Here is an 18592-nt window from a genome sequence, read left to right as displayed (position 1 = left end):
GAAAAAAAAAAGAAATAAAGTGGCCAGTAAAAGAAATCCCTGATGTTAAAATGGTAAAAGGCAATTTTTCTCCATGATTTTATTCTGCATTTGAGCTGTAAAGTGTAAGCAATCACTTTATGAGCCTAAATTTTCCTTCCTTTTCTTGTAAAAATTCTGTATGTAGCACCATAGAGTAATCACCAACACATCTGACAGTCACCACTGAAGCTGGATGTAAGTCCATTGTAACCAGTACTTCCAGTGTCACAAGTCACCCACTAACCCTGCTGAAATAATTTGGAACTCAGATACCCTGAGTTCTTCAGGGAATGTAGAATTAAGATGTCAGTACTGGAAGTTTAGCACCTAAAAATCAAGGCACTCATAGGGTTTTGTCCAAACCCAAATATCTGACTGAAGGTACATTTTCTAATTCCCTGCTGTTCAATAAGAAATATATCATTGAGCAAATGGTATTAGGGAAAGAAAAGCTCCACTCAGTTATCATATCCTTCCTCCATCAATGCAGATTATACAATCTAATCATACATGTGTTATTCTTTTCCAGACATGTTTAAAATTTGCATAGGAGACCTGCAGAATGTCATGAAAATCTCAATACCAGAAATTTCTCTTGGGATTCCCTTATTAGGATTTATTTTCAGAACGGTATTTTATCCCATTCTTTCCAGTCACAAGCACTTGCAGCATTCAAAATAACTACACTCCATAACATTTGTATTTATTCTCTCCATGTATTTACGAGAATGTCTGAGGAAAGCTAGGCACAGTCTCCTCAGTCTCCTAAAACTTCTGTTATTTTTCTGTGAATTCCCCCTCTGCTCAGTCTTTACCATCACTCACACATGTGGCACCTGCTGCTGAGCACAGAACTGCAGGTGTGATTCTGCCAGGAGAACAGTAAGGTAATTACCTTCTCTTTGCCCCATGATGCACCAACACCATACATCCAAAATTGCATGCACTTTTGCTGCAATAGTTCTCCTCTCCAACTTAGCGTATCCCAAATGTGCCACTCTCTAGACACTGCCACATCTGATGCTTTTTAGCCTTTTATGCTTTCCAGATTTCCTTCTGTCGTTGAACATGTATCTTCTAAATTACCTCCTCCAGTTAATTGCCTCAACTCTAATTTACACCTCTCAGTATCTGGCAAGAGTCCTACTTCCCTGCCAGTTTTCCCTTCACCTACCTGTAAATTATTTCCTTGTTCTCCCTAACCATCCGACTTCATTATTCCATTTTGGTTTTTATTGCTGAACTCCATTCCCTTTCTCTAAAATATTCCTTAGACTCAATACAGTACTATATTCTACTTTGGCTGCTTGAAAACTTCAGTGCACCCAATATGACTTCATCAATGCACATGTTCACACAGTGCCTTTGGAAACAATGCATCATTTCTCCTGCAGGTTTGTACTGGATGGAGGAAGCAGAGATTCTTGCACCACCACTATGAGATGGAGGTGGATCTCATAGTGGATTTGTGACCTGCTGCCCTTTCTATGCTGGCCCATTTTAGCATTTTCTCCTGTTCCACCTCATGGACCTGGCTTTTAAATCTCCATTAAGCTGCTTTCCTGAGATTTAAGAGCTTTCTGCCAGCACAGTCTCCTTACTATCCACAGCTAAAATTAACCTTGAATGGTGAGTCTCCAGGGTCTTAATCAGCCTGTTAACACTGGCTGTTTACAAACCAAACCAAACCATGTAATCATGTAATCGTTATCCAGTATAGTCAAAGTAGGTGCTTTTTCAACATTTATTACTTTCTGGGCATGAACCGACCAAAACTAGTTCAAGAACACTGCAGATGACAAGTGGTAAGGTATGTTGGCATACTTTAACCTGTGGAAAAGGTTACAATTTCCCACAGTCTCCCAACCTCATTACCTGTGACAGTAAGAAAGGAAAAAAAATCAGCCACAAGTCATGGGAATAGAAAATTCAGCAAAAGGTGAGCAAGGAATGGTAAGAAACATGGAGCTCTACACCCATATCCGATAACGTGCAAAGAGCCTAAAGAATTCTTATCTTGACAAAAATTTAGAAAGGAAGAAAAAATAAAAGATACAGTTGTTTTTGGCCTGAGCTCTGCCTCTCTATACAGAGGGCTCTGATGGCTGGGGGCTTTTTGCCCATGAATGCACATACACTCAATTTGTCTTCCTTGAGCCATTCAAAAACACTGATCTGATCTGGTGAAATACTGTCATTTTCGCCTTTGCTGGAAGCAGGAACCTTGCAACCCCTGCAATATTCTAATCTTGCTGAGAAATTGTATTTTTAAAGTAAAGATAATAAAATACCCATATTCACATCTCTGTCCTACACAGTGATTTTACTTATTTTAATTCAAGAAACCGCAAGAATTAGATGGAAAATACAAAAGTAGGGCATTGTAAACAGCCTTAACTCATATTTTCTGTTTTCCAGCATGAAATATATGAAACAGCTTTATTTCTTAACGTGGTGCATCTTTCTCATTAATAAAGGATGAAAATGCAGACCTGCATTATTTAACATATTCTATATATCCAACTGCATGTCCTTCAAAAGGCTCTTCTGTTCCTGACCCCTCTGGAGCAGCATTCAGGTAATTGGTCAAAAAGGTGCTGAGCAGCAGACGCTGCAGTGCCTGTGAACTGCAGCTTTACAGGATGAATTCAGTTTTGTCTGACTTGTCCTTAGAAACCTTCAGTGATGGATGGTGCAGCATGCCCAGGCAGCCTCCTCCCTTCCTCACACATCCTTGTAACAAGTTTTTCCTAATCTTGCTTTTCAGATTTCCTGCAAACACTGACAGTTGCTTCTCTGTGGACGCAAGGAATGCCTAAGCACTGCCCTTGCAGCATCCTCCCCAACACCTGCCCTCTAATTCATCACAAGTAAATGTGACAAAATGTTTTGTGTTGCTCATGATTTCTCTTCAGGGCTGTAACATCATCGTAACTTTTTAACTGATGTAACATGGCACAAGATAAAAATCAAGCCTTTCATCTTACACCATCACAAAATTTCTGAAGTCCCAGCTCAGGAGGACACCTTTCATACGAGGCCCTGGAAACACTGAGGTTACCCCAAGGCTAACCTTTTATATCTCGCAGGGGTTGGCTTTTTGCAGGGCCCATGCAAGTTTTTTTCCCACTTCCATGATAAAAAAATTGCCCTCCCTTCACACCACGTTTTCTGCCATGAGAATATCAAGGCTGTGCCTTGCCTTGTTGCCAGCTGGCTGCTCCCAAACCTTGCTGTGCTGTGGCTGAGTGGCTGAGCTCCCAGGGGCCACCCCAGCCTCTTCATCCAGAGGCTGCGCAAAGCCCTGCAGGAGCTCAGCTGGATGCACAGCTGCTCCTTCCCTCTAAGCAAGATAAAGCCAAGGTGCTGATGAGTCGTGTCCAACCTGCACTGGGGAGACACTAGGTTCTCCCAGAGCTCAGGACTATTCCCCTCTTGTTTTCTTTTCACCACACAATAATGCTGACTTTTGGTTTTGCCACTTAAAATTTGTTTGGTTTTGTGGCTTTTTTATTTGCTACTGTCTTGCATAGGTCTGTCCATTTATACAAATCCTAATTTTTCTGCAGGTATAGAATTTACCTTAATTGCCTAATTAAGATGTCCATTCTTGACTTAAAGCGTCTATACAAATCACATGAAGAGTACACACTGAAAATTTCCTAAGTCTGCAGGACTTACAGCCAAGATAACCAAACACAGCAGGACAAGTTATGGACTTCCTATCAAAATGAATGAATTAACACAAAACACATAGATCTTCCCTAAGCAAAGGTACACTGCTAATAATGGTTTAGACACAGAGAGTTAAAGATAGTGGGGAGAGACCCTCATTTTTCCATGAAATGCATTAATAAATAAGTAACCTCAAAATTATCTTAATTTAAAAATCACTGAATCCGGTTTGCTACTGTTATTTTTAAAACCTTCTTATTTCCCCTCTTCTCTCTGAAGTTACGACCAGTTATTTACAGACCAACTTCTGCTTCTAGACAAACTGTTTTGTCTAGAAATACTAATTAGAGATCAGCAATTTCCACTGATGTCATTACTGCAACAAATCTCAAGGAAGAGTCTAGAAAAGTGTTTCTTCCTTTTCAGAGGCATATACAGCTTTCAGAATGCCTTCTCACACTGAGTTCATATTGATTCAGACACCCTTCATTTCTCTGCATTATTTGTAATTCACAGAAATGACATGAAAGAAACGGAAAGCGTCTGACTTTTATCACCAAAATAAACTCTGATTTAATGTACTCTTTCCAATACTTAGGAACAACAGGATACATGATTAGAGCATAGTGGAGCTAACAGTATACCCATCGTGCCTTGTTAACTGAGGATGCATGGTATAGATCCAGGTAAAATTTGAACTTTGTAGCTTTTGTGGGTTTAATTTAGACCCTTGGGGCTACATATGCATTGAAGGTTGGACACATAACATCCATTATTGTTAAAAGTGGTTGCACATGCAATCAATGATGTTTAACAGAGAAAATGAACTTTATCTGACTTAATTTCTGATTAAAAAATAGCCCCAATAATCCTAGTCCACAGTTTAACTAAAATGTCCTGAAAATGACAGATACTTGATTTTTGCTTTAAAGGCATGATTCTGAAAGAAACAGAGCTGTCTGACAGTGACTAAAAAACCCCAAAACATCACCACCTAAGCACACGGGAATTTAACCGCAACCAGTAGGGCTGCTTATATCCACTGGGATAAGTATGTGTTCAAATGCTTTTATGGATTGGGACCAAAACCCAGTAGAATCAACTCTGAAGACCTAATTTTGAGCACAGACACGTGTACAGATTTTAGGTGGGTTTTGTAAGAGAGAGTGTTATTAAATTTGTTTGACAGATCCCTATTTAAGATGCAGATTTACACACCAGATGCCTGCCTGAAGCAGAATATTTCAGGGGGAAAAGAAAAATCAAACAAAATGGTTAGATCATTTCTGAGAAAAAACATAATTTGATCTGACATAACCTAATTTCTGAGGTTTTTAATTTGCAAACTTAAGCTGTACCCCCTCATACTTCTCCATAAGTAAAATCCAGTAGAAGATACCTTAGTGTCCTATTTGTGCTCTGGGTATATCACATGTGTGTTCATGTCACAGGTTGAAAACATCCACTATTTTAAAATGTAAGAAGTGTTTTAGTTATAAAATTAAACTCTAGGAGTAAAAATACTTTTTTAGATTTACATACACAAATTTGATCTCCAGAGTAATATGTATATATATTCACTGCTCCCCGTTAAGGGAGAGACCAAACCACCTCCTTTATGTAACGTTCATTCATTAAGCCTAAAAATGCCTGGAGTTGAGTGATCCAAATAATACAAAGTGACCTGTGAAATGTGTTTTTTAATTAAAAGCCCACTTTATGATCTGTCAATGTGAAATAAGCAATGACCAGACTGTTAAGTCTGACAATACTGAACCGGCACTTTACCTATGGCACAGATTTCCCCCTTATCTGCATGCTTTAAGTGCTGCACTGGACAGAAAGGAAATGAGAGTCAACCTTCCAAACCAAACCCACAGGGGCCTGGATGAATCCCTGGCATACCAGGGGGCTCAGTCTGATGAGATGTTACACCAGAATAATGAAGAACTCTACTCCACTTGTATTCAACAGAAATAGACAGTAACTCTGCGGCAATTATTCCATACGAGTCAATGTTCTGGTATCCTAAAAAACCACTGTAAAACCCAGCAAACGCTGAGAAAAGCGAGCTGTATGCAGGTCAGCCTCCTGCAAGGGTCTGCCCAATTTGGCTCACTATCAATGGAAGAACTCCTTTTTTTTTGCCGCTGGATCCGCTCAAAACGGGTCCGTTAGAGGCTGGGTTTGTTTCAATGAGCTCGGGCTGCACTGTGAACTTCAGCAGGGTTCCCTAAAAGGCAGGGGGGGAATTTTTGGCCATGGCAGTGCTGCTTTTGACTCAAGGTGGAGGAGGAGCAGACCCTCTGCCAGTGTTACTGCCAGGCTCTGCTGGTAGCTGCACACACACTCAACACACAGGCAACAGGAAATGCTTCACCTTGCCATGCATGAGAAGGCGTATGGTAAGCGTGACATTGAGACCTCCTTCAGACACTTTTCCGTCCTTCGTGTTCATCCTGGCCTTGTACCTTCAATACTTGAAAGTAGCTTCGTTTTTCTTTTTTTTTCTTCTATTCACTTAATCAACCTACAGAGACAGAGAAAGAAAAAAAAAAGTACCATTGAGTGGCTAAAGCTACTCAGAACTGAGAATATCATGTTGTACAAACCAATTAACATTCTTTCCTTTGATTTTCTGGACTGCAGTTTAATGCTGAAAAGGTTCCTTTGATTATTATCCCTCCCCATCCAACTCTTTAGCCCTTCACCAATTACAAGATAAACTCCCTTTTGAAACCTTTAAAATTTTAACTTCCTGTATTTCAAAGCTGAAAGTACAGAGCACAGTAGAGTGAAATACGTTTTCTTCTGAAGCGCGCTTTGTTAACCTCTGCAGTGTGCATATGCTGTATACATACATATGCATTTTTTTACATGTAACTGGTGCTGTTTTCATTTCTCTCCTTGTTACTACCTCTTTCTCTTTTTGCTCTTGCAGATGAGATATTTTTGTTTTCTCTCCAGCTAGAGAGAAATTAATTCTGAGCCTAAACACTGATTCCTGCCAGCAACAGCGGATGACACATTATCAAAGACATTTGAATAACTAAGAGCCACTTGCTGTTGTAAATCTGGGCACTGTCTGACTTTGTTTTTGTCTATGAGGCCCAGAGGTGGCTCAGTCCCTCAAAGGCCAAAGCTGAGCTTCAGCCCTAAGTGATATGAAGATTTTTCTTAATTCCTAATGACAAATTGCAGATTTTCAGTCATTTACAAAGCCATAAATGTCCTAAAATGCTAATGAAAGCTGCAAGGGCTGGCTTTGAAGGGATAAACAAGATGCATTATGAGTTTATTAATGCAAGGACATTTATCAGCACAAACAAAAAGCGGGCAGGAAGGAATATTACCAAGGGCAGGCAAATTCCGTAGTAGAAAAGACTTAGCGACTCCTTATTTAGTTTTGTTCTTTTCAGGCTTATCTTATAGAGCATAAAACCCTTAAACAGACATCATGCCTCTCAGTAACCATCCCCTTTTGTCACTCATCCTCTGTAACAACCCTATTAGCTTTGCATCTTTGGGCTTCCCAAAAATTTGCCTTGCACTATATATAAATAGGACACTGGCTAATGAGCAGTCCTAGGGACACCCATTTTGTGTTTCAGAGTGTACAGCAGTGTTTCACTTTTGTGGTAGGCTGCTGTCCCCTTGTCAAGACTGCTCAGGCATGGGACTAAACAATTGGAAGGGCCTATGGGATCATTCCCCTAAAAACGCTGGGGGGAAGTAACATGAGGCTGTTTCAACCAATTGATTAAGCTCTATCCTAAGAGCCACTAAGCACTTTACTGGACCAAAGTAAAGCCCACCTTTACTGAACATATTATGTGTGAGAGAAGTCAAGAGCAATTCTTAAAGTAAGAGCACAAGAGACGTGTGGAGTGATTCCTGATGCACTTGCTGAGCTGCCAGCAATCAGCGATTGACAGTGTCCTGGGAGACTGCCTCCAGACCAGCATCTTCCATAGCCATTGCTGGACCACTCCTCCATGAATCTGTCTAATGCCTTCTTGAATCTATATACCTAGTCTCCAAAAGTGGTGCTCTCACAGATTCATTATTAGTGTGGAAAAAAGTGCTCAACTCTATCTGGCTTAAATTTGCTCACTGAAATTTCCCTTGTTACACATTTTGTCCAGTGTGTATTATCTGAAGACTCTCACACCAAGCCACTCCTCTGAAGCTGAAACTTCTCATTTCAGCCAGGTCCTGTGAGTGGCCAAGCCATTCCTGATGTTTCTGGCCCTGGAGAATGCACTGGAAGATGCAGAGTTTTCTCTCAAGCCTCTGCAGGAATACTAGGGCCACAGAGAGTTTCTGTGCCTTCAGTGACTGCAAGAGTAAGTGGCAGACATACCTAAGGAGAGACGAAGAGTGAGAAAGAGCAACTTAAACTACTCTTTCCACCTTCCTGATTTTCCCTAACCCAGCATGGACTTGGTGTAATTTTCCCCATATGCTCCACCACCCAGACCACAGCTGCTGATACAAATCCATTTATTCCACGTTTCTAGGTTTATCACTTACATTACATATTCCCTATCCCAACGGAAAAAGGGAGATGAGAAGCCAGGTGTCTGGGTGAGAAGGCAGAAAACAGAAGCAGCCTGGCCATGTCTCTGATGCAGCATGAGTGCAAGAAGGTGAGAGGAAAATGTTCCAAGGCAGATCCTAGGGAATGGCAGAGAAAGGCATCTGCTGTACTCTGCTTCTTTAAGGTTAGACCAGGGCTCAGGGGAAAGCCTGCAACTAGATGACCATGACAGTCGCTTCTGACACGTTCAGTGCATGGAGCAGAGGAGGTGCTTGTGGCTGTTCCCAGACTGAGAAAGGGAATGATCTCATGCTGCCCACCTGCTCCTTATTGAGGGAAATGTCCTGGCTCTGACAGCCCAGCATTTTTTTCTCTGTCAAAGACAACCCAACCAAACCCAAAATGCCAAACAGGAGCACTTTGGTACATCAATAGTAGACTAGACCTCGGCATTCTGGACTTTACTGGAACAACACCGGGCATCTGAGACCTCTAGAAACCGATGGCAGCTTTAGAGCATGCTTAGAAGATTCCAGAACAGCTGTGTTTCAAGTAGAAGCAAGGTACGTAAGATCTCTGTGGATCAAAATTCAGTGATGAAGCTGTGATGCTAATGAGATGTATTTCCATGTGGGGAAAACAATCCCAGACTAGAAACAGGTTTACAGTTGCCATGGCCTTTTATTACTGGGACACTACAGCATCACTTTGGAAAAAAACTTGGTGAAAAATCTTTAGCCCAACAACAAACCAACCCCCACCCAAGCCTGACCCTTTTCAGATAAAACCTGAAAAAAACCCCCAGTAATTAAGGCTAACACCTTTTGGGTTCTTTTTAAGAAACCAGAGGTTAGAAATGAAATTGCACCACAAATATTGTTAAAAACATCACTGCTATCTGATTTTATGAAGGATTTTGTCATTGTCCCTCCTCCTGACAAGCTTAAACTCTGGCACCTGGTACCAAGAAGCAGAACAGATGTCTGGGGGAGGGCTGAGTGTGCGTGCCTGCAAGGAGTTAAGCAGCTGTGTGAGATACAAAAGGAATTAATTCAAAAACGCAGTCTCACATGCTAAGGAAGGATATGTAAAACCTATACATATACCATGAACAGAGAAGACTTTTTACTATGCCAGGTCTTCTATATCTGCCTCAGTTGTCCTGACAGTGCAAGTATTCTGGGCAAAACATGTACAGCTTTACAAAGTAAACCAACAGCCCTGTTAATGACCTGGGTATTTTGGTTTTACAGACAGATTAATGTAAAATGCATTGTTGTACTTCATTACTTTTAACTAATTAAAGCAAATTTTTCTGCAGACAACATTGCAAACATGCTGATCTCTATCTCCGTGTGCATGCAGATGTCAGATACAGCACAAGGAAGAGAATGGTTCCCTCCACAAAGCCTCCTACCAGACTGCAAAACATCCATGTATTTATAAACCTACTGCAGTCATACACAAGTGCATCGTGAATATTTAATCAGCAAAATAATTTCCCTCTCCTTTCCAAAATCAGCATTTTGCACAATTTACTACGTTTCTGCCTTGTGTGTGCCTCTCTGTGAGCAAACAGGAGGCTGAACAGAGAAGGCTTTCCTTTCTCAAGCTCTGTATGGCGAGGTCCCATGGCTACCCTGGGGGTTAGGAGAGTTGAGTCTCAGGCTGAAAAAAATCAGTGTGTCACATTTTTCCTGATGCCAGAGGAAAGTGAGAGGGCTCCACAGGTGAGCAGAGAGTACTGTGCAGGGAGACAGAGTGGCATGGCTAAATGATAAGGGTGAGAGTATATGCATTTTAGCCCGCCTTCAGCAGAGAGCTGGCAGGGACAGGAGGACAGCTGGACAACATCCTCTTTCTGACCTTGGGACTCTGGACCAGAATGCACAAAATCCAAGATCTGGTGCTCTGCAGCTCCAGATAACAAGCAAAAAATATCCTGCCCACAGAACAAAGGAAAGTAGCTCACATTACATAGTTCCTACCAAACTGCAGATCTCGGTTCCTTTGGGGCTTTTCCACTGTCCTGTGGACATTTCCACCACTGTTTATGATGTAAAAAGCGAACAGTTTTCTTCAGGTAGAAAAAGACATCAAAATGCATTTTAAAAAACACAACCTTTTAAAAACTTCAATAAAATGGATGTGCAATCTTATGCAAATGCCTTTTATCTGTAAGTATGTGTTTCTATACTGTTTTAAGATAAGCCATCCCAAGCTGGCATAAACCCACAAGTCCTATATGCTCAATATTCATTACATACAATTTTCTACCATGGCTTTTCTGTAATTGTGGGTATTTTAAGTGAATAAAACAACAAGCAGCTAAGCCACATGTTCATCAGACTACTACAAAACCCCAACACAGTTCCTTAGGGATTTCAGTGAATTAATAAAAGCTACAAGACGCACTATACAGCTAAAGGGCAGTGTCACAACCCCCACACATGCACACACAGGGAGGTCAGGAATCCTCGTGGCTGAGGGGACAGTGTGAGATGGCTGCCTGAAGCCCGACACACGGAAAGTCAACCTTGTGACCCCCTTTCTTCCTATCCCTGAAGCCTACTAATTTCCTCTAAGAAAATAAGCAGGCCATTGCAGAGAATACGGCTGCATGGTGCTTTAAAAAAGAGATATATGTTAAGGCAACCACTGCAGGCACGCAGGATAAGAAAGCAGCAGGCAGGGATGCCAAAGATGAATAAAATCAACATAGTACCAAGGTAGACATCAGGCAATTGATCTCTGAGTTTAAAGCCCAAATAAATAATTTGACATCCGTGAATCTGCCAAGAAAGCTGCTCATCTTGAAGATTCAGAGGGATGCAAGGGAGGAGGGAGAGAGAGTGTGCACAGGGTGAAATGGGGCAGAGCTGAGTCACAGAGGTGTGCTGGAAAGCAGAGGTGCAGAGAGAAGAGAAGGAGAAACGCAGGGAGAAAGAGTGAAATGAAGCTTCAGATCGCTGATACAGGCCATCTGAAAAATGAGATTTTTTGTGAGAAAAATCAATGTGGAAGCAAGAACCACCTGGAAATATTAAAGGAGGAAGCCTGCCCTGCTATGTGAAATCTTGACTATATGGTTGTTAATTCTGAGCTGTTGGGAAAGAGGAACTGGCCAGAGCACCCAGCACAGCATTCCCTGTATTTGGGCCTCAAAACCTCTTGAACCTAATTATGATGCTTCCTGACCTCCAACAGAAAAATGCAATTATGAAGAAAGCAAGGAAGAATCTACTGATGAAATTCAAAAGAACAAATTCCAGCTGTTCCATTGGAAGAAAAATAACAAACATACAGGAATGGGGAAATTATAGTCACTGACATTCAGAAGAAGCCACTTCTAATTTTCATGAGGACACAAACTCAGTCATACTGTTTCCACGTATCTGTAGGTTTAGAAAAAGATGGCTTCTATATGGGAAACATAAGAACATCCAGTCTCTCACAGTAAATACATCATTTTCATAATATATGGAAACATCCCAAAGGAGAGGTAGCTAGGCAGATACCAAGCCATAGGCATGAGGGCAGGGAAAGACAGGGGATGAAAAAAAGGGCTAAGACATGAGCAGAGTAATGTGAAGATGAATAAAGAGATTTATCATGAGTTATGAAGAACTGGACATTGGACAGCAACATGCTGAAGTCATGAAGAAATAGTTCAGAGTTCCAACTTTTTAGCAAGAACTCCAAAAAACAGTATTACCAAAAAAAAAAAAAAAAAGAGAGATAGAGAGATAGCAAGAGTGAATAAAAAAGAACAGAGAAAATGGAAACACAGAAAGTCATGAAGAGGCTGTAGCTAAGTCCTCTTGATCAGAAGACTCCAGGTGGAGGGAGACCTCCCAGGAATTGGAAGAAACACACTGCCAGGGATCACGATGAGAAGAAACAACCTGTGCTTTCAGCAGAGCACAGTTCTTTGGAGGCAGATTTATTCTACTTACATGATTTTAGTCTTTCATTTAAACTGGAGGGAATATAGGACAGGATAAGGAACATAAGACAATTACCACAGGACATGAACTGATGACATTATCAGTAGAAATTGACACATTTGACCATACAGGAAGGCTTGAAATTAAAAATAAGTTGTCTGCCATAGAAAGGTTCATGCTATCAAATGAGGAAATTACTTTGATTTCAAGCTCTTTGATAAGCTAGGCAGGTATTATCTATGGCTTTTCACTTGAAAGTAACATCTCTGGGTGTCAAAGGACTAAACAGTATAATTACCCAGAAAAACACTGGAATAAGTTGCCCTCACCAAAAACCAACAACCACAACTCTAAGTGAAATCCAGAGCAAAACCAGCTCAGCTCCAGTTGTATTAATTTGTTTCAAGGAACTTTTTTTTCGGAAATTATGAAAAGGGATAATGATCAGATAATATTTACAGTCTCAGCTGAAGCAAAAGAAGACAACTGGATGTTCCTAAACATACACTTCTTCAGTTTCTGTGTCAACTGAAGGATAAAGACGTCCACTGTTACTAAACCATATTGTTGTGAGGTTACTAAGAACAAAAAGCTCAAAGGAAGCCCACAAAACATAACAGTAATAATAATGACAACTCTTCAAAGGATTTGTCTCCCAATAATAACTATTTGCAAAAGAAAAACCAGGCTTTGGAGCACTCCAGTTTTACACAGAAGCCTCACCAGGAGAACCTCATTAAAGAACAATAGCTAAAGAAGGAGGTGCAGTATAAACTTTTCTACTTTATCAGTTCCATCTCCCAAATTACTAGAGAGGATTCTACATGAAGGAATAAGATTATACATTTTATTCACATCCTTATAATTTATATCCCCAAAATAGATTTAATGCTAATCTCTAACTCTTTCATTAAGAGAACAAGATCTGCAGAACCTGGCTCCCTTAAATCGTCGTATCATGGCCCATTTTAAATAGGGGGATACTTGGTATGAATCCAAAAATCCAGAAATGAGAAAAATAATTCTTTGTGTTACCAGAACAAAGCATGCGTCAGTTGGCAAAATGGGCTTTCACTAAAAAGGTAAAGTAAGATAAAAGAACAGCTCAAGAATGAAATTTAAGGAAACACTAGAGAGAAGAAGGATTCAGGAAATCCATAAATTCACCCTCAAGGAGATATAAATAACAACTAATAAAAGTAAGCTGAACATGTGCCACTAAGAGAGCAGTAATTGAGTACACAAACAGAGATACAAAATATATGTTTGTGGGGTGGGTTTTAAGTGGTAAAATATTAGCTCAAAATTCAAAGGGCATTAAAAAGCAACACATTCTTCCACCAGTTAACAGCTACTAACAAAAGGCAGTTACACAGCTTAGCAAGCCCTGTGCTCCTTTACTAATTATTGTAAAAACCTCTTTATCTCTCATATGCTAAGATCTGTAGTTAGTACAGATAGCTGGAAGTAGTAGTTTCGCCAAAGATGTGAAACAGATGAGGAAAGAACAGGATGAAAAAATAACAACTTTTAAAGGCAACAGCAAGTATAAAAACTGGTAAGACTCAAGGAATGCTGCCTTTTGAATGAAATTTTATGAAGTTTGCGAAGTGACACTAGTTTTTCTTTGATGTGTTTAATGGTATTTTGCCAGAGGAAGAACCTATGTCATCTATAGAAAAACGTGCCTTGTGTTCTCCCTGCAGCTGCTTTTGTGTTCTCCCTAAAATGAGAAATGCCCTCACTCTATACAACTGACATCGCATTTGCTGAAGATCACTAGATGTCAAACAATCTTTGAAGAGAACAGCAAAAATTAGAGACTTATTTTTGTCTGTTTTCAGCTGATGAATGTTTAGCTGCTGAACTTGATGTATATGAGTCCTGCTCTTAAAACTGACCACTTTTCCTCACACTAGTCAATAAGCATATGCTTCAGGCAATTACACTGGTTACTCCCTTTTTGATTTATTAAAGCAAGTAAACAGCAACATATTTATTGACTCTTCTACTTATAATGCTTTTTTGTAAAGCCTTTTGAATAAGCAGTATGAATTTATTACAGGAGGAAAATTACAGAAGCACAATAAAGACTATTGTCTTGTTCACTAATGTTCTACCATCAACATTTAATGAAAAATTATTTATTAAACATAAATTAATGTCCAAGTATTATTCCAAAAGCTACACACTGCCAAAATATTGAAAGTTACCCCATTAAAAAGCATCACATGGCAAATGGGTAATAATAAAAGCTATCAAATATATTGAAATCAAGTATCAGGAAATCTAGAAAAGCTGCACAATGGCATTCAGCAAATGCCAAATAGATCTGGGATCTGACGGAAGTAAGTAATTTCTAGGCTATGGAAAACAGTGATTCTTTTGCCAAAGGTATCTTCCATCTTTCTAATTTTCCCTCCTTCTTCAGTTATTCCAGAAAGAATTACCCTGGCAGGAGTGCAGAGAGCATCTTTACAATTCCCCATGAGCTAAAAAACAAGCAGTGGAGTGAGCATGTCAATACTTTGCACAAACCCAGCAGCCAACAAGCACTTCTGCATACGTGCAAAAGCCAGGCAGATAAAAGCTCTTGTAGATAGAATCTGACATGCTGGACTAATGCAATATAAATGCTTCCTCAAGTAAGTCACTATAAATACTATAAATTACTCTGTACGAATATTCTCCAGGAGGATTCCAGGATGAGGTCAGGAGGACAGAGCAGAAGGTGCTTTCTTTTCTTTCCTAATGGCAGCAATGAAATGAATCTTAAGCTTCATCACGAATCTGCCAGTTGGCAATATCAGGGAAGACAATTCCTGCATATGTAAATTTATGGTAGACCAGTTATTTACCAGAGAATCTAAGGCTCTAATCACAGCTTTAAGCACAAAATCAGCTTTACCTGCCACTTTATCCTATGGCTCCAAACCCTCAAGTAAAGCACCATGCTTCTCAAACCTCTGGCATATTTTATGTTGTTTGTTTCAAACTGAAATTTTGCCATACTCACTTATGTTTGACTATGAAACAGACACTCCAACTAAATTGGATTTATCATTCCATATGGTGTGGGTTAATAAATCTAATAAAGAAATGTACATATAAGTCACAGGGAAGGAGGGAAAAAATCAGAACAGACCACCACCACCCTGAGTAGCATAGTGGTCTGTCCAGCACAGAGTTGCTTAAAAGAATGGCCTACCATGTAAGAACAGATTTTTGGTCCATTCCTGTTCCTGGAAAAATCCTACATTGTGATGACCTAAACATTGTGAATATGTGGTGTATTTGTTAAATAACCTCTGCCCCCCTAAAGTCAAATGCATGACTGTGACATTTCCTCAATTAAATATTTCCATTTTGAAAGTGTTTAAATTGTAAATTTACCTTAATATAATTTAAAACAAATAAAGCAACAGCTTAGCTTGTTGATTTAAAAAGAAATGTACTTGCACTAAACGAAAGAGACTCAAGCCTAAACAGATGTTCTCTTTCCCATTTTTTAAAATGTGTGAGAGAACAGAGAAATTGTTCACATGGTCTATTTCCAACATATTTAAACTAAGATTTATGTACATACATAAAAAGATGCATTTCAACATTGTATGCATATATGCATAGAATATGCTTAAATGCTGAGAAGCAAGTGAGGTATATTTTTTTACATGACAGATGAGGACAAATTTTAAAACATTATGCACCACGTTGCTGGGGTGTAATCTAATGAGCAAATATTAGGAATAGAATGATTTTTAAATGAGATTTTTATCTTCAGTAAAAACAGTCTCACAGACATAGAGATCTGTAATTTTCTCTGCCAGTACATACAGGAGTACAGACAGCTTCTTATTGATCAAAGGAAAAAGTTCCCCAAACCAGAGAATAGTCAAGGAAATACAGAAGCTTCTTTAATAGGAAACATTAACCCATCAAGTATGTTCCCACTGGGCACAGAACAAACACATATTTAAATATATTTGGGGTTTAATATTTCCATCGGTGTTGAAATTATATCTGTCCTAGAATATATCTTTGTCCAACCTATTTGTAAATTGAATGTTTTCTAGACATATTTGGTTTGATAAACATGAGTCAGTTGTCTAACTCAAACCACAAACATGGTTGTTGGTTAGTGAAATGAAGCTAATAATAATAATAGTGGTACATTTCATTTTATTAAACATACAAATATAATATATTTATATAATTGAATCTCTGACAAAAACAAGCAGAAATATCAGTTTTGCCATCACCTTAATTATGTTATTTGCAAGGCTGTGATTTGAAAATCCATTCAAGGTTCCCAGATGAATAAAATAAATACTTATTTAAAGAAAGGGAAATTCACACAGCATCTCAGAACGGGAAGAGGATGAGCTCCCATCCTTGTGTAGCAAGAGGATGGGTACCAGCCTCTGGAGTGTGAGTCACAGGCTCCCTCCTGGGTCACCACCCTTGTGCTCACTTGAGGCAAAGATTTGTCTGAGAAACTGGTCAAACAGCAGTACAGCTGTAACAGCTGCAAATATGGCTGAATGCTGCAAAGACTTCCATCATTCATGGGAATAAATGGGGAAAACAAAAGGCAATGTTGCAATGTCCTGCCAGGGTGTTGGAAGTGCTGCCTTCAAAAGCCACAACTTGAATATTTAAGTCCTCAACCACTGATGGTTAGTCAAAAGCATACAGCATTATACAGATTTCACTGTGAAACTCAGGACTCTGCAGTAGGTAAAGAAACCCAAGTGCCAGAGCCTAATTTGAAAAAAGAATTAACAAAAAAAAACCTCCAACCCAATAAAAAAACCAAAACTACAATAAATGACTCTTTTATGGGCAGTCAATACTCAGAGTAAAGAGCCTAACAGATGCCAAGATTTAAGCCACTTAAATCAATATTTTTGCCACTGATTTAAACCAGGAGAATCTTTGAAACTCAAAAGCCATGCTAATTGATGAACTATTCAAAACCAAAGAAAAACATCTAATAGTTTATTAGTGGCTTCAAAGTGCCAGTTGTAAAGTGAGCCACTATATTTTGTTCTAGCACTGCATTTGGCTCTAGCCATCCATTTATTACTTCTGTGGAGCCTTTAGAAAGGAAAGAGCCTATTTTTGAATAAACAACTCATTTGCTTCACCAAGCTGATCTGATGAAACAGCACTTCATGGAGTGTCTGTCCGCTTGTCTGACCATCAGTCCTTTTCCATATGAACTCATGCACCCATATGTACATGTGTGTATGTGCATGAGTGTATACAACATGCTTCCAACATTTTTCAGAGATACAGCCATGTCAGAGTGTCAGGTTCACACAAGTTTCATTGAGACCCAGACTAAGCAGAGGTGCAAGGTCACAGTTCCACTGCAGGCCACTGAGACTCTCTTCTCCCAGTGATAATTTTGAGTGAGCAAAGCAGGAGGAGGGGACTCTGAAAGTTAACTAATACAATCACTGATAAAGTCCCATGATTCGGAGAAATTCCCAACAAAAGATGCTTTAAGCAGACCCAGGACACACATTCCATTTTTTTTCCCCAGCTGCTCCAGTAGCTTTGTGGGTCATAGACAATCCCACTACCTTTAACAGAGTTTCACGGACATAACTGGATGTGTAACTTGGTGCTCTATGTTCTTTATGAAAGCAAGACAGGACCTTTGCTAATGTGAATGATTTGTCAGTGCCCTTACCTTCCCACCTTTGGCTTGGGACCACAAAATGATTCATTTCCATTCAAGAGAAAAAAGTAAAGATCAAGAGAAGGTAATTTCTGACTTATTGCAGAAACACCTGAGATATACTATAGAATGGGTTGCTACTAAATAAATAAATACCCCCCCAAAAATTAAAAAAAACCCACATTACTGAAGTTTTGGTAGTCTCTGCATCAATGACTAGAAGGGGGTATTAGCATCACACTAATGATTGCCATTTGGATGGACTGCAGACATTAAAAAAGAGAAGAGCTCAAATAGGAGCAGAAAGATAATAACCCCAAAAGTAACACAGCCAAAAAAAAGTGACAATAAATCTACAATACAAGTAATACATTTACAATAAAATACAACTGGGAAACCCAGTTCTTAAAAATCAGTCACATCTGGAAGGCTCTGATGATACAACAGAGCTGGGGATGACCCAGGCTACAAATTAAAGGTTGAAAACTTGTACTTTGAAGCAGGGGAAAAGGAAATAACTATGTGCACACAATGATCTCCTATTTTATGTTTGCATCTGGACAATCCGTAACCATAGCAACACAAAAAACCCCCAACCCAACCCAACCTAACAAAAAAACCCCAAATGATCACAAACAAACAAACAAAAAAATAAAGTGGAAAAAGAAAGAGTTCATTGAGAGGAGAACAGAAAAAAACCTACTTACTAAAAATGACAGAAAG

The 18592-nt window shown here is 39.5% G+C and overlaps 1 protein-coding gene across 13 annotated transcripts in view; it reads right to left on the bottom strand.

The window, feature by feature from the left end:
* The window catches only part of LOC146441716 (poly(rC)-binding protein 3-like), a 491829-nt gene that overhangs the window by 53539 nt on the left and 419698 nt on the right, over window positions 1–18592 (bottom strand). For all 13 annotated transcript variants that reach the window (XM_085052273.1, XM_085052275.1, XM_085052282.1 and 10 more), the window contains one exon: window positions 6077–6226. In XM_085052273.1, coding sequence (XP_084908399.1) covers window positions 6077–6154 — 78 coding nt within the window. In that variant the 5' untranslated portion in view covers window positions 6155–6226. The remainder of the gene's footprint in view (window positions 1–6076; window positions 6227–18592) is intronic.

Source organism: Lichenostomus cassidix, chromosome 2 (assembly GCF_008360975.1).
Source record: "Lichenostomus cassidix isolate B80296 chromosome 2, HeHo_3.0, whole genome shotgun sequence".
In the NCBI taxonomy this organism is placed as follows: domain Eukaryota; kingdom Metazoa; phylum Chordata; class Aves; order Passeriformes; family Meliphagidae; genus Lichenostomus; species Lichenostomus cassidix.
Note: the sequence above shows the minus strand (reverse complement) of the source record. Positions and strands in the feature narration are given on the sequence as shown.